This window comes from Alligator sinensis, unplaced genomic scaffold (genome assembly GCF_000455745.1).
Source record: "Alligator sinensis unplaced genomic scaffold, ASM45574v1 scaffold707_1, whole genome shotgun sequence".
NCBI lineage: Eukaryota > Metazoa > Chordata > Crocodylia > Alligatoridae > Alligator > Alligator sinensis.
Window position 1 is genome coordinate 394,583 of NW_005842065.1, and position 15,698 is coordinate 410,280.

A 15,698-nucleotide genomic window follows, 5' to 3' on the forward strand; every position below is an offset into this window, starting at 1 on the left:
CTGAGGTACAGGAAGTTCACTGTAGGTTTATGGTTAAAGGTGTTCAGAGGAGAAGGAGGGGTTTCTTCAGGTATAGATAAGATCATAGGAGAGTGGGGTTGGAAAAGACCACAGCAGGTCATCTAGTCCAAACCCCTGCTCAAGGCAGGAACAGCCCTAACTAAATCATCCCAGCCACATGTGTGTCCAAACTGCTCTTGAACATTGCCAGGGATGGAGATTCCAACACTTCTCTGGGCAACCTATTCCAATATTACAAGCTGGAGCACCCTCAGAAGCAGGAAGCTTCTCCTCATCTTCGACCTCAGCTTACTCTCTTTCAGCTTGAAGTGGTTGCTTTTAGTCCTTTCTTGTATAGCAACAGAAAAAAGCTCATCTCCATCCTATCTGATAAAATCCGCCCTCAGTCTGCTCATCTCCAGACTCAGTCACCCTGCTTCTTTCAGCCTTTTCTCATCAATCCTGCTTCCCAGGCCTCTAGCCATTTTTTGTCATTCTTTGCTGGACTCCTTCCAACCTGATATATCTGAGCTTAGGTCCCTGTGCAGAGAGATGTAGTTATCCATGTTAGTCTGAAGTCAGGTAGAAGGCAGGATAATTTTGCATCTTTAAACTAAAAGCAGCATGTGTGTATATCCTTTCTTTTTCATGCCCTTGTGACAAAGTATTTAGCAGAATTCACAGATTCATTGCAACCTGACTGGCCAGACTGCAAGCACTTCTACTATGGCCTCAAACTTGCGACCCTCTGGTCCATCAGCCATGCACTTTTGCCAGCCCAACCACCATATATGTGTGTGTCTCTATGTAGATATGCGTAAGTGTATATAAATGTACCAGCCATACACGCGTGCACACATTTGTGGGCTTATGCTAACTTCATTAGATTCTGATGAAATGAAATATATCCATCCACAAATGTGTGTGTATTTACACATGTGCATGCGTACACACACATGTTTGTGGACCGATGATGACATAATCAGATTCTGATGGAATACACACACACACACTTTCTCTTTGGTTAGTCTGTAAGATGCAATTTTACCCTGCCTTCTCCTTAGGTCCCTATATCAATTTCTTGCTTCTTCTTTAGCTCAGCTGACAAAGAGGGTGGGGGGGAAGGAGAATTTTGGCTTTCCCAAATCCATCCTGAGCATTATACTGGAGACCCTCAAACCCTATGCATCTCCATGGGACTATCAGCGTGTTTCTATGACCATGCAACCATTTTAAGAAACCAGCAGAGGTAAGGGGGTGAAGTGAAAGATGTGTTAAACTGGTTACATGGCCCACAGCAATAAACTGTTTCTATTGCAAGGGACATTTCTAATAGATAAAGTCTTAGGGTGTGTCCAGATGAGCATGCATGTGCATTTTGCGGCACCTCAAAGGAGTTTGAGATGTCATAAGATGCATGCCGGGCACCAAAAAACCTTCCCCGCACTGTATATTTTCAGCACGGGCTCAAAATTTGGTACCTGGAAATCCAGGTACCAAAATAAAACTTGAGTGAGAAAAGCAGGGCAGGGATTTCGGAGCATTTTCAGAAGTGGATTTGGGATGCTGCTTCAGCAGTCCAGCCAACACAAGGGGCTAGATAGCAGTTGGCCTGGCCCCAGAAGCTCCTGAGAGCAAGTAACCCTGAGCTGCTTGCCAGGCCAGGTTTTTAGACTGCTGGGGACAGCACAGGTGCTGGCCCTAGGCTCTAGCTCCCCCAGGCTGCAGATCTGGGTGGGGATGGGCAGGGTTATTTTGCCCCAAGTGGCACAACTAGCCCCACACCCAAGTGCTTGTCCTGGCACGTGTGCTGAGGCAAACATCCCCAGCTCAAATTTGTGCCACTCCTATTTGAGCTGCTGCAAGCGCATATGCCTGTATGTGTGGATGCGCCCTTAGGATCTAATCATGCATGGAGTTGAGGTTGGGTCTTCACTCAGTAGCTTGCAGGATTTAACTCTAAATCTGCCCCTGGATTATCTCTCCCTCTTGCCCCACCCTTGACAGCTGCTGCCTCCCGTGACTGAATTGGCTTTGTGTTCTTCTCTTGGCCAGGAAACCCAGTGACCACAATTATAGAAAAATCCATTGATGGAGCCAACGTTAAACATCTCATTGTGACGCCTTCAGGCTGTGGGGAGCAGAACATGATTGGCATGACACCGACAGTCATTGCCACCCACTACCTGGACAGCACCAATCAGTGGGACAAGGTCGGGGTGGACCGGAGGAATGAAGCCATCAGGCTGATTAACCAAGGTAAAGATCTCTCATGTGACATAGCTGGCCCCTCTCTGGTGCTGGGAGGTGCCACACTGGACCAAGCTGGAGGTCCATAGAGTCCAGTAGGCAATGATTCTAGGAGATGCTGCAGGGAACATGTGATGGAGCACCTATACACGAGCCAGGAGGCTGCTCCAACACTCTGTAATTACAGTGCTCCTACCAGCCTCTGCACCTCATGTATCAGTGTCCCCATGCTTCAACATGGTGGTAGGGGTACGTTAACTAAAGCTTGTTCGAGCTTTAGATAAAGCACACTTACTGCCATTTTGAAGCACAGAGATGCTGATATACGAGACACTCCGGGAGCTATAATTAGAGCATCTCTTGGAGCCACTCCTAATTAAAGCACCCTCCTCCCCCCCCTCCCCCTCCCTCTCCCACTTCTCTCCAAAGCATGTGTGAGCATGTGTAAAAACACCCATGCAGTTACACAGGTTTGGGGCTGCATCAATAGAAGCATCAGGTGCAAGACATGGGAGGTGACAGTGCCTCTCTACTCGGTGCTGGTTAGGCCTCATCTAGAGCACTGTGTGGAGTTTGAGGCTCCATATTTTAAAAAGGACACAGAGAAGTCAGAGAGGTCCAGAGGCAGGCAACAAAGATGACTGAGGGCTTGGAAAGCAAGTGATACGAAGAGAGGCTGAAGGAGCTGGGCATGTTTATTTGCAGAAAAGGCACTTAAGAGCAGACATGATAGCAGTCCTCAAATACTTGAAGGGCTGCCATAAAGAAAAGGGGGGACATCTTTTTTCTTCTGCTGCAAAGAATAGGATGCAGATCCATGGCTTGAAGTTGCAGCCACGTAAGTTTACATTGGCTATCAGGAAGCACTTCTTCACCGTTAGAGCAATGAAGCAGGGAATGTGTGGACTCTCCATTACTGGAGGGTTCAAGAAGAAACTGGACAGGCACTGGCCAGTGATGATACAAGCCTATGGTCTACTATGGGGATTTCCCAGGCTTCTGGGCTTTGCTGGTTGCTGCCTTGCGGTGGGAGGAAATCCTCCCTACCACCTCCTTTCTGCTGCACATGTCAGGGTGTTTTTAAGCCTCCCTCAGAGACACTTGGTGTTGGCTGTAGCCGATGTTGAACATAGTGACTGAACTCTGCCAGTGCTCCTGCTGGGACATAAAGCCAGTGGTTCCTTTCTAGAGGATATTGTTCCTCCACTCACAGTCCAACTGATACCACATTTGGGGTCGGGAAGTAATTTTATTCCATGGTCAGATTGGGATGGATGGGGTGAGGGTTTTGCCTTCCTGTGTAGCAGGGGACATGGCCTCTGACTGGGATCTCTTAAGCATATATTATTATAGAAGCAGGATGTTGGCTGCCATGGTTCCCCTGCTTTACCTGTGGTAGAGTTGGTTATGATGCCATGCCCTTTGTTGTCAGGGTTGATGGTAGTTTTGCAAAGAGGTTAGAAGATGGGTTTGTCTGAGATAAATGGATGGGATTGATCCTACCTCAGGCAGGGGGTTGAATTAGATGTGACCTCTGAAGGTCCCTTCCAGCCCCACTTCTTTGAGAATCTGACACATCATGTTGGGCAGATGTGGAAAGTGGCTGGAAGGGGGGAAGCAGGTCTCTGAGACTAGGTTAAAGAAACACAGGATCATTTCCCAGCCCTGTTACAGACTTGATCGATCTCTCTCTCTCTCTCTCTCTCTCTGCCTCCATTCCCTATCTGCTAAGGGGATAATATCACTTCCCTATCCCACAGATGGGTGGGGAGGAGTCACTTGGGTATGATGGTTATGGGGTAATAGACATACCGTATTTTCCTGCGTATAACTAGGGCCTGGTTTAAATCACGGTGTCCAGCTTGCCAGTATTGTGACCTGATTGTGGTGGGGGCCATTATTTTCATGTCCAGATCATGGCACCATCCCCTACCACCACCACACTGCCTGATTGACTGAGGGGGCAGGTTTAGGGGCAGGTTTAATTGCAGCATCAGAGGCCTTGCTCCCAAAGCCTCTGATGGCTGCTGAAAAGCCCATGCCCCACCCTCACTGAAGGGGTCCCAAAAGGGACAGGGAGAGGAGAGAGCTTGGGAATGGGTCGGGGAGGGACTGTTTGTTCCTCCTGGTGGGAAAACTGGAGCACAGGGGTTGGGAGTGTCTGGGGGCTGCCTTGGCAGATGGCCCTAGCACTGGGGGTAGGGAGGGGCTGTTTGTTTCTTCCTCTGCACATGTACTCTCTCTCCTCTCACCCTCAGCCCCAGGCACCTCAGAAAACAATGTGAGTTTTCCCACCTGGAAAAGCAAACAGCCCCTCCCCTACCCAGTGCCAGGGCAGCCCACAGGGGTCCCCAATCCCCCTGTGCCCCAGTTTTCCTGCCCAAAGGAGCAAACAGTACCTCCCTTACCCATCCCCATGCTCTCTCCTCCACCTGTCCCTTTTGCAACCCCTCTCCCCTGGGCTGCCAGGTTTTTGCACTGAGGAATGCTTTCTTCAGCCTGCCCCAGCCATCCTGTTGCACTGAAATGCGACGATACAGCTGCTTGCAGCCATATTGTGGCATTTCATTGCAAATTACGTTTTTTTTTTTAATGAAAATCGCTTAATTTTGTAAATTTCACAAATATGCAAAATCATGATTAAAACTAGGCCCTACATATAATGCACCCCTGAATAAAATACGCACTTTTGTTTTTCAAAGGCAGAAGAAAGGATTTAAGATCTTTCCTTGAAAATAATGGCAAGAAGCAAGTGAATAACTGAATAGCAGCTGAGTAGGAACCTCTGCCAGGGGGAGGGGGAGCAGGAAATGTCCAGAACCAGCAGCTAGGAAGCATCCCATGTAACACTGAAGCATTACTTTTGTTTCCCTCCTCCACCCACAGAGGCAGGAACTGATTATCACCATATTTCCTCACCATGTGCAACTCAATTCCTAGTGGCTGAATTGGGGTAGGAGGTGTGTGTTGCATGTGAAAAAGTATGGTATTAAGGGAACCAGGAAAGCAGGAGTTAAAAGGGAACACAGATTTGGGGTGCAGTCAAAGGAAAAAAATCAGACACATGCTAGGTTCTTGCCCCTGATTTTGCTTGCTTTGTATCCATAAGATCCTAATGAGAAGCTAAATAAAAGAGACCTACCTCTTCCTGTCTCTTCCCTTTGTAGGTTACACACAACAACTGGTTTACAAAAAAGGTGACTTCTCCTATTCTGCCTTCCAGAACAGGGAGTCAAGCACGTGGTAAGTACTGTCTCTCTCTAATATATTAGATTGGTAAGAGTCCAGTGGAGAGTGACAAAAATGATTAGAGGCCTGAGAAACTGAGGAAAGGCTGAAAGAACTAAGGTGACTGAGCCTGGTGAAGAAAAGCCAGAGGAGGAATTTGATCACAGTCTTCAAATCCCTGGAGGACGATGACAGAGGAGAGGTGGGCTTTTCTCTGGGGCCACAGGGGACAGGACTAGAAGCAATGGCCTCAAGTTGCAGCAGAGGAAATTGAAGGTGGAGATGAGAAGGAACACTGCATTGGAGCGGCTGCTCAGAGATGTGGTGGAGCCTCTATCCCTGGAAATGTCCAAGACTAGCAAGTTAGACAGATACTTGGCTGGGATGATTTAGTCGGAACTGAATCTGCCTTGAGCATAGGCCTGGACTAGATGTAACCTCAGGAAATCATTTCCAGACTGATTTTTCTGATGATCCTACTGATTTATTGCTAGCCTGTGCCTGTGTGTAGTTATGAGATGTGAGTCAAGGCAAATTTAATCTCTCATCCAAAGCCAAGTAGGGAAAAAGGGCACCTGGGACAAAGTATCAGGTACCTGGGACACTTTCATTTAAGGCACCGACTGCCACAGGATTCAAAAGGCCTGAGTTTGGGATCAGGGATCAGATCCTAATCTACTTGCCATGGGATCATGATCACAGGCTCTCCCTGCATTAGCAAGTTGAAAACCAGGTGCCCACAGGCTGGTATGACTTGATGAGGTCCCAGAGCTGGGCCAAGCAATCAATTGATTGTCCTTACCAGCCTTAGAATAGCTCTGGGCATATCACAGTTTAAGAAGCCACACAAACCAGCCCTAAAAATGTTCTACATTATATGTGGAACACTTTTTTGCCTGGTTTGCTATTTTATGATGAGAGTTGGACTGAGCTTTCATTAATCTTAGTAGGTGCTTAAATAACTTTGCAGTTCGGAGTAACTCTGTGAAAGTTGGATGTGAGCCAGAATGAAGGCAACTGGATTGTTGTTCATTGGCTTACGTGAAACAAGTCTGAAGCTTCTGCTGTCCAGTTCCCTGTGGTTAGAAGTGGGCTATAGATCATCCTCACAGCCCTACCACAGTAGGCTGTGAGAGCTTGTGACATCTCCAGCTAATAGTGTCAGTACTGCTAACTGAGATGATCAGTTACCATCACTGACTCATGTCAACCTCACCCATTACCAGATGGTCCAGCTTTCTCATTCACAAGCATTTCAGGACTGATTCAGATGTGGCTGATTCTCCCCCTCAGGCTGACAGCATACGTAGCCAAGGTCTTTGCCATGGCTACCTCGTTGGTGGGCATTGAACATCAAGTCCTCTGTGGAGCTGTGAAATGGCTGATCCTGGAGAAACAGAAACCAGATGGGGTTTTCCAAGAAGATGGCCCTGTGATCCATGGAGAGATGGTGGTATGTTTCCTTTATCCTTGAAATGCCAGACACAACTTACTTACATCACCATGATAACTTGTCAATTCTTCGTTCAAAGAGAAGTCTCAATGGTCCATATCCCAAAGACCTCATTCAACCTGATTCTCCTGTCTCTTACACTAGTGGGCATAAAGAACATCCCAGTGGAATCATAGTAGTAGAAATTACCATGTTTTCTGGCATTTAACACATTTTCTCCCCCCAAAAAGCTGTTGGAAATTGCAGGGCATGTTATATGTGAGCAACATGGTAAGAACAGCCTCTGCCTTACTGGGCAAAAATGAAAGTAAAGTCTGCATGAAACTTGTAGGTAGTAGAATAATGAGCAGGCTCATTGCTGTTACAAAGTTACTTGCTACAAGGAAAGATCTTGTTTTAGAAAAGCAAAATGAAGGAAAAAAGGTGTGTATTATATTCCAGAGCAAGTTATGTATGAGAAAGTATGGTAATGGAGATTTAGGCCCAGTAGGTCAGGTTTTTTCTGTCCATCTATTTTCATATGCCCTGTGTGTCTCTATTCATTTTAGTCCTCAGTAGACTTCATGGAGTGTCTGGAACATCTTCCTTTTGGGGGTAACATTTCCGCAGACATTACCATATTACATGGGCTGTCTGGGATTCCTCCTCTCTTGTTGCTGTGCTCAGGTGAATTTCTGATCCCAAAGCCTGTCCTTTTTTTCCCTTCAGGGAGGATACAAAGGTGCTGAACCAGAAGTGTCCTTAACAGCTTTCGTCCTTATTGCCTTGCATGAATCCAAGGACATTTGCAAGGATCATATCAACGTGAGTGTCTCTTGTGGGGTCTATATATTCACATCCAGGTTTTTCAATCTTCCTAGAGCTCTGATATTTCAATCCATAAATGCCACGAACATGGCAGGTAGGGATGTAGTACCCAGAATAACATCTTAAGGATGTCACCAAACTCATCCAGATCCTTGGGTTTGACTTCTTGGCTTTTGTATATGTGTCTTGTTTCCTCTTCATCTTCTAGAGTTTGGAAGGAAGCATCAACAAAGCTGCTGAATTCTTATCTAAAAAATACATGTTTCTGAAGAGGCCTTACACTATCGCGCTCACATCCTATGCCTTGGCTTTGGTGGAGAAATTGAACAGTGAAAAAGTGCTCATGAAATGTGCAAAAGGTAAATCAGAACATCATATATGGTGCCAGAAACAGGGGCCAAGTAAGGCTGGTTAGCAGAGGAGGGAAGCAGGGATGGCTGGAGGTGAATCTATGATGAACAGGCATAGCTAGACACATACTGGTCTCAATAACACATGGTACAAATCCAGAGGACCTCAACTTAGTTGAATGGCATTACTCCAGTTTTGAATGTAGGATGTGCCATAGACTTGACCTCAGTTTGTCCAACAGGAAGCTTGCAGGATCTTGTACATACTATATTTTTTTCATATACAACATACCCAGGCATAAGACACATGCCTTGTTTTTAAAGAAATAAAAGATCTTCTGGCAATGTTGCTGTCTGCTAGCTGCTCCTGGTCTCTCTCCTCCTATTTCATAGCATTGCAGACTTTTTTTAGCCCTGTCCCTGCTCTATGCAGCCATAACTAGAAAAAATCTTCTTCACTTCATTTTGCCTTTCCAAAACAAGGTGTGTATTTTATTCTGAGGGGCACTGTATATGAGAAAATATGGTATTTTGGCAACTTGTATTATCAGTTTCTCCTTGGCACGGACACAGCCTTGCAATGCCTTAAACACTGATTAGGTGCTTGGCCCAAAGGGGCAATAATATGCCATTTGGGAGCAGATATTATGCAAATTATAACATACGGGAATTTGGGAAGAGGCAGCACTTTCTAATCAGATGAGCTCAGGAGAAGGAAATTCCATGTCCTGGGGATGTCATTAGCAATTTTTTTTTTTTTTTGTTGGTGCCTAGGGGCAAATCACTGGGAAGAGAAAGGTGCTCGCACCTTCAACATTGAGGGCACCTCCTATGGTTTGTTGGCTTTGTTGAAAATGAAGAAGTTTGAGCTGACGGGTCCCATTGTCAGATGGCTGACAGAGCAGAAGTACTACGGAGGTGGATATGGGTCTACCCAAGTGAGTATAGACCTCCCAGAATCTTGCAAAGAGTCCTCAGTCCATTTCCTGTAACAGAGCCTTGTCTCCTCTCTGCATAAGTGGATGGTACAAGCTCAGGTGGCAATTGTGAGAAATTTGAATGTGCTGATGAGAATCTAAGGTTCAGTTTTCTGCTGTCAAATCTGCTGTTGGCAATGGATGCCTACTTTTACTTGATGCAGGGGTTTAGGTTGTAGCCATGTTGGTCTAAGGACATAGGCAGACAAGGTTCCTTGGGTGAATTTGATATCTTTTATTAGACCAACCCAAATGGTGGGAGAATAGTTATTAAGCAAGCTTTCGGGTTCAAAAACCCTTCGTCAGGCGGGTTTTTGAACCCGAAAGCTTGCTTAATAACTATTCTCCAACCATTTGGGTTGGTCTAATAAAAGATATCAAATTCACCCAAGGAACCTTGTCTACTTTTACTTGATGATCATGATGTATTCTGTGCTGACCAGCCTGGTGGCACTCTTGCGCATGTCAGTGCCTTAAGTCATCCTGTTCTTTGCCATACTTGGGGCAAATACAACAACCGGGATCTAACATTTTGGGGTCAAGAACTATGTCTTTCACCCCCCTGCTGGTTAGTGTGTAGCATAGCTGTCTATATCACATAAGAATAGCCAAAAATTTATTGCCCTCCGTCTTAAAAAAATCATCTGGAATCAACCAGATGAAAATCAGGACAAGAGCAAAGACTTAATCATTGCATGTACAAATACAGACTGGAGAATGATTGGATGGGATGAAGCACTGCAGAGAAGGACCTGGGGGTTATGGTAGACCATAAGCTGAATAGGAGGCAACGAGGTGCTCTTGCTGCAAAAAAATCCAACAGCTTCCTGAGTTGTATTAACAGGAGCGTCACTTGTAAACCAATGGAAACGATTCTTCTGCTCTGTTCAGCACTGGTGAGGCCTCCCCTGAAGTCTTCTGCCCAATTTTGGGCCCCACACTTCAAGAAGGATGTGGGCAGATTGGAAAGAGTCTAATGGAGAGGAACAAAAATGATTAGGTACCTGGGAAGCACTGGAAGGACTGATAAGGATCGGCTGAAAGACCTAGGATTGTTTAGTCTGGAGAAGAAGTCTGAGGGGATTTGATAACAGTCTTCAAATATTCAAAGGGAAATTAGAGAAAAGATGGAGATGGGCTTTCCTCTGTGGCCATAGAGGACAAGGCTAGATGCAATGACCTCAAGCTGCAGCAGGGGAAATTGAGGTTGGAGATGAGGAGGAACTTCCTGACTATGAAAGTGGTCAAGCATTGGAACAGACTGCCCAGAAACTTGATGGAGTTTCCATCTTTGGAAATGTCCAAGAGCAGGTTGGATAGACACTTGGCCGGGATGGTTTATTCAGGACTGAATCTGACTTGAGTAGGGAGCTGGATTAGATGTGACCTCCTGAGATCCCTTCCAGCCCTACTTTCCCATGATCCTGTGATCCAATTGACACTTGGCTCATACTAATGTTAATGGGACAGGGTCAGCTAATTAACCATGTTTTGTCTGACCAGTGCCTGTTTGACCTTGCCTGACATCTGTTAAATCCATACACCCTGTGGGAAAACGCCCATTTTTGTCACTGTATTGGTGGATCCTATTCATTCAACAGGTCATGTAAGAGTCTTTAGGCCGTAGAAGAATAGAACCATGAAATATAATGTTCTCTTTCTCTCTGTGTCCTAGGCCACTATCCTGGTGTTCCAGGCTCTATCCCAATACCAAATGGACATCCCGCAACAAAGTGAACTGCAACTGGATGTGTCTATCCTCCTGCCACGGCGTGCTACCCCAGTAAAAATCCGAATTGAGAATAGTAATGCTTTCCTGTCCAGATCGGCAGAGGTAGGCTGCTTTTCTTTGCCATTGGTAGTGACTGGTGATACAACTTGGGCTTTGTCTACCATAAGGAGAAGGGATTCTACCAGGACCTCATCTCCCAGCCCTTTCGAACAGGGCTGGGTGGCATTTTTTCTGGACACCAAACGATCTTGATCCATAGAGTCTGACATATTTAAGGCTATGGAGGGCCATTGTCATCATCTAATCCAGTGGTTCTCAACTGTTTTAAACTTGAGTACCCCCTCATTAGATTAAGGCCACCCCTTGTTAGACTCAAGGTGCTGCTTCAAAAATGCCAGCTCCTGGTTTTCACTTGTTTTTTTTTCACTCCAGAAAAATACTACAGAAATTCTTCTGTTGCAGAGATCTCAGGAGGACCCCAACAGAGCAGAATGGATTTGACAGTATGGATTCCTGTTGGAAATCCCTTGGTTTATTTTGGGAATCATGGTTGCACACCTAACAGTGCTAATATTGTGTTCCACCCCATGGTACCCTTGAAAGGATCTCCATGCACCTCCAGCGTGCTCTGTCACCCTGGTTGAGAATCACTGATCTAATCTGACCTTCTGCATGAGACAGGTCAAAGAATGCCATTCCAAATTTGGCATCCAATTTTGCTTGTAATTTCTGGTTGAGCTCTTTCAAAAAGCTTTCCTGTCTTCTCTCAGTGATAGAGAATCCACCATATCTCTAAGTGACTTGTTTTAGTAGCTAATCATGTTCACTATTTAGTTTAAACCATAGAAAAGTAGGGACCTCAGAAGGTCATCTGGTCCAACCGCCTGCCTGAGGTTCGATCATCCCTATCCAAACCATCCTGAGCAAATCCTAGTCTAACCCAGCATTTCCCAACCTTTTTCACCCCATGGCACACTTTTTTACCTTAAAAAAAAAAAAAAAAAAGGCACTGCAGCACACCGGATGCGGAAGGGTGGCGCACAGCTGGCTGGATGCTGATGGGGAGGGTGGTACATGGCAAGCAGGACGGCATTTTGGGCTGGAGCTACACTCCCTGTCTGTCTGTGTCCACAACAGCAGCAGGTGCGGGGCATGGCTGCAACCAGGCAGGGGACATGGCCCCAGTCCAAAACTTGGACGTGCCTGACAGCACACCAGTGTGCCACGGCACACTGGGTGGGAAACAGTGGTCTAACCTGTTGTTAAAACTGTACAGTCAACCTTATCACCTAAGACATCACACCTGAACCTGCTATAAGTAAAGGAGGGGGACCATGGCAGCCAGTGTCCTGCTGCTACAGAGGTTATTAACATACCCTTGAAAGAACCCAGGTAGAGGTCATGCCCCCACTCCAGAGGAAAGCAAAGCCCCACAGTCCATCCCAATTTGACCATGAGGTAAAATTCCTTTCTGACCCCACATCTGGTGACCAGTCTGATCCTGAGTATAGGAGCCAGACCCTCTAGCCATGAATGGGTTTTAGTCCCAGCAGGAGCATTGGCACAGCCTAGTCATCATCCCCAAAGTGGGTTGCAGCCATCTAAGCGATACCTCTAACGGAGGCTAAAAAAACCCTGGCACATTTAGCAGAAAGAGGGGGATGCAGGTGATTCCCTCCCAGCACCTGACAGAAACCAGCAAAACCCAGAAGCCTGGGAAATCCCCATAGTAGAATATAGGCATCAGGGCTGTGCGAAACGGCACTGTTCTGTTTTGACTTGCGTTTTGTCGAAACAGTTTCATTGTTTCGCCCATAAGCTATAATGGGGAAGCTTGAAACAGCCTATAACTTTGTCATTTCTAGCATGATTTGAATGAAACTTGCAGAAATGGTAGCCCCTTCTGAGGACATGAAGCCTGCCAAGTTTCAGGGAGATAGGTGCAGGGGTTTTGGAGAAACTGCACCTCAAAGTCTTGAAAGCAAAACTCATGTCACGTGTATGTGTTCAGCCACAGCAGGGTCAAAACTGCAGGCATGCTAGCCCCTGCTGAGGCCACAAAGCCTGCCAATTTTCAAGGAGACAGGTACAGGGGTTTCAGGGAAACTGCACCTCAAGATGCTGACCAGCAAAACTCATGTCATGGGTGACAGTGTGTGTGTTAAGGCGCAGCAGGGTGAAAACTGCAGGCCTGCTAGCCCCTGCTGTGGCCACGAAGCCTGCCAGCTGTCAAGGAGATAGGCGCAAGGGTTCTGGATTCTGGGGCCCTGCACCTCTGGCTGCTGACAGGCAAAACTCATGACATGGGTGGGTGACTGTGTGTGTGTGTGTGTGTGTGTGTGTGTGTGTGTGTGTGTGTGTGTTAAGGTGCACCCTCACTCAACTGACACCAAGGCACAAAGCAGGGCAGTTCAAACAATGCTGCCTTTTATGCAGTTTTCCATCCCTCCCCCAGAGTTTTCCAGCCCTCCCCCAGAGCACTGGGATTGGACGAAACCTCAGGGAAGGATGACAGTCATTGGCCAGCTACACATTTAATAATAAGAGCACTCCTTCCCCCACTTCCCTCTCCCTCTCCTTACTTTAGTTTCTGTTTCCCTGCAGGCAAGCCCAGCTTGAGCTTCATGTTTTGAAATTTTCAAAACGTTTCGACTTGCCTCGTTTCGTTTCAAGGCTGTTTCAAAGCTCTCTGTTTTGTTTCAATTTTGTGGTTTCGAGCTCAAAATGAGTCGAAACAAAGCTGCCGGCAACATTTTGCACAGCCCTAATAGGCATAATTACTCCTAGATCAAACCCAGCCAGTGCCTATCCAACCTCTTCCTAAACACCTTCAGTGATAGAGAGTTCACAGCTCCCCTGGGTGTCTATTCCACTGCCTCCCTGATCTGATGGTGAAGTTCTTTTTCCTGAGTATACAGGAGGCAGCAAGGAAGGTAATAGCTTTCTGGAGGTACTGAGGCGGGACATTTTAATGGAAAGATCTCACAGGGACCTGACAAAGATTTGCAGGGAGAGGGGGAGATCAGGACCCCACCTGGGATCCAGGCCCACCCTTGTACCTAGCTCTTGTCACCAAGAGACCCCCCACCACCACCACCAAGAGACCCAGAAATCTCTGGATTGGATGCAGCCAACACCCAATGCTTATGAAGTTGAATCCCAAACTAGAAAGGGCAGAGAATGTTATGTTAGCTTGGATCTACAGAGACAATACCACTGGAGACCAAGCATCAATGCTTGGTTAATAACCTATTTTTCTCCATGAAATGGACTTGGCAGGTTTCCTGCCACCCTTCTGCATAAGTAACTTTCAGTTTCAACTGCTTGCATGCATGTTCCCCTTCTATTTTTAAAATGACTATCACAAAATCATCTTGCATCTCTCTACAGACCAAATGGAATGAAAACTTCACTGTGAGAGCAGAAGGAACTGGGCAAGGGACCCTTACAGTTGTGACTGTTTATAACGCAAAGATAAAAGAGGATGAATCCAAATGCAAGAAATTTTACCTGAGCGTATCGGTGGAAAATATCCCACGGCGTAAGAAACTTCCTCTCACTTCCCTTCTGAAGCTTGTTGGGACGCCTAGGTGGTCTGCTCAGGATTACACTGGTTCAAATGCAGAGTAACTCTGATGGCAGCAGACTTCCATAGACAGGGCTGAATGGAATTTGGGACAATATCATGGCACATTTGTGGTCTCTGGAGCCAGCCAATCACTTGCTCAGTCCCCTTTTTTTTTTTTTTTAAGCCAGTTTTTGAACGATTTCAAAACTCTCCAAGTTCCAGATCAAACCAAATTATATGCATCAGGCTGGCAATAAGTAACCCAAGGCACCGCCGTGTTCTAAACAGTATCTCTTTTCTTAGTTTGCGATGAAAGAGATTATTCCTTCTCCCTCTTCCTGGCACTTGTTATCTGTAGAATTGGTGTATAGTGTCCTAGAGAAGTAGGGCTGGAAGAGACCTCCAGAGGTCACATCTAGTCCAACCCCTTGCCTGAGGCAGGACCAGCTGTATCCAAACCATCCCAGACTAATTTATCATCTAACCTCTTAGTAAAACTACCGTCAGCCCTGACACAAGTCTTCACACCTGAACACCCCACGGAGAAAACGGGGAGATCATGGTAGCCAATGTCCTGCTTCTATAAAAGGTTAATTTGCACTCAAGAGGTCCCAGGCAGAGGCTGTACCCCCACTGCAGAGGAAGGACCCTCCCCACCCCCCGCAAGTCCAGACCAATCTGACTAAGGGGTAAAATTACTTCCTGACCCCAAATCTGGAATTGGTCTGAGCCTCAACAGAGAGCAAGAGTCTCTAGCCAGAAACCTCCAGGTTTGAGTCCCAGCAGGAACATTGGTGCAGTGCAGTCACAATCCCCAGGATTGGCTGTAGCCAACACCCCATCTGATGTGGATAGCAACTCAGCCCTGTTCCTCTAGGACACTTTCATTCTGAAGTAAGATGTGAGCACTAACCAAGAAATCTGGATCCAAGTCCAAACTTCCAGCAGCCGCATATCCAGAAAGCATCGGTGTTTTAGGAGGGACAGAATTTCCCAGAGCATGAACCTCTACCACTTGAGCTAAACAAGTCACTCCTTTAGCTGGAAGAAGCTGGGTTTCTAGTTGCCTGGCTAGCCAGTTCTACAGCCATGAATTTTGGATCCACTCTTAACTTGTCTGAATAACCAAGGAGTTCCTACCCAAGCTTCTGGCCCAGTCACATCTCTGTTTTCTTTAACTATAAACCACACTTCATCTTTACCATTCTTTTGAGAACCACTTTGCAGTTGGAACAATTTATGGTCCGCATTGGTGGGATCTATTTTTGATGATGACACTGGGATCTGTTTGATTACTGGGTTCTTAAACACCCCCCCCCCCCCCCCCCCGGGG

The 15,698-nt window shown here is 46.4% G+C and overlaps 1 protein-coding gene across 1 annotated transcript in view; it reads left to right on the forward strand.

Moving 5' to 3' along the window:
- Positions 1-15,698, forward strand: part of C3 (complement C3) — a 62,215-nt gene that overhangs the window by 37,461 nt on the left and 9,056 nt on the right. The window contains exons 24-31 of the mRNA XM_006023345.3: positions 2,056-2,259; positions 5,418-5,493; positions 6,772-6,931; positions 7,640-7,735; positions 7,947-8,097; positions 8,863-9,026; positions 10,741-10,899; positions 14,188-14,338. Of these exons, the coding sequence (XP_006023407.1) occupies positions 2,056-2,259; positions 5,418-5,493; positions 6,772-6,931; positions 7,640-7,735; positions 7,947-8,097; positions 8,863-9,026; positions 10,741-10,899; positions 14,188-14,338 (1,161 nt within the window). The remainder of the gene's footprint in view (positions 1-2,055; positions 2,260-5,417; positions 5,494-6,771; positions 6,932-7,639; positions 7,736-7,946; positions 8,098-8,862; positions 9,027-10,740; positions 10,900-14,187; positions 14,339-15,698) is intronic.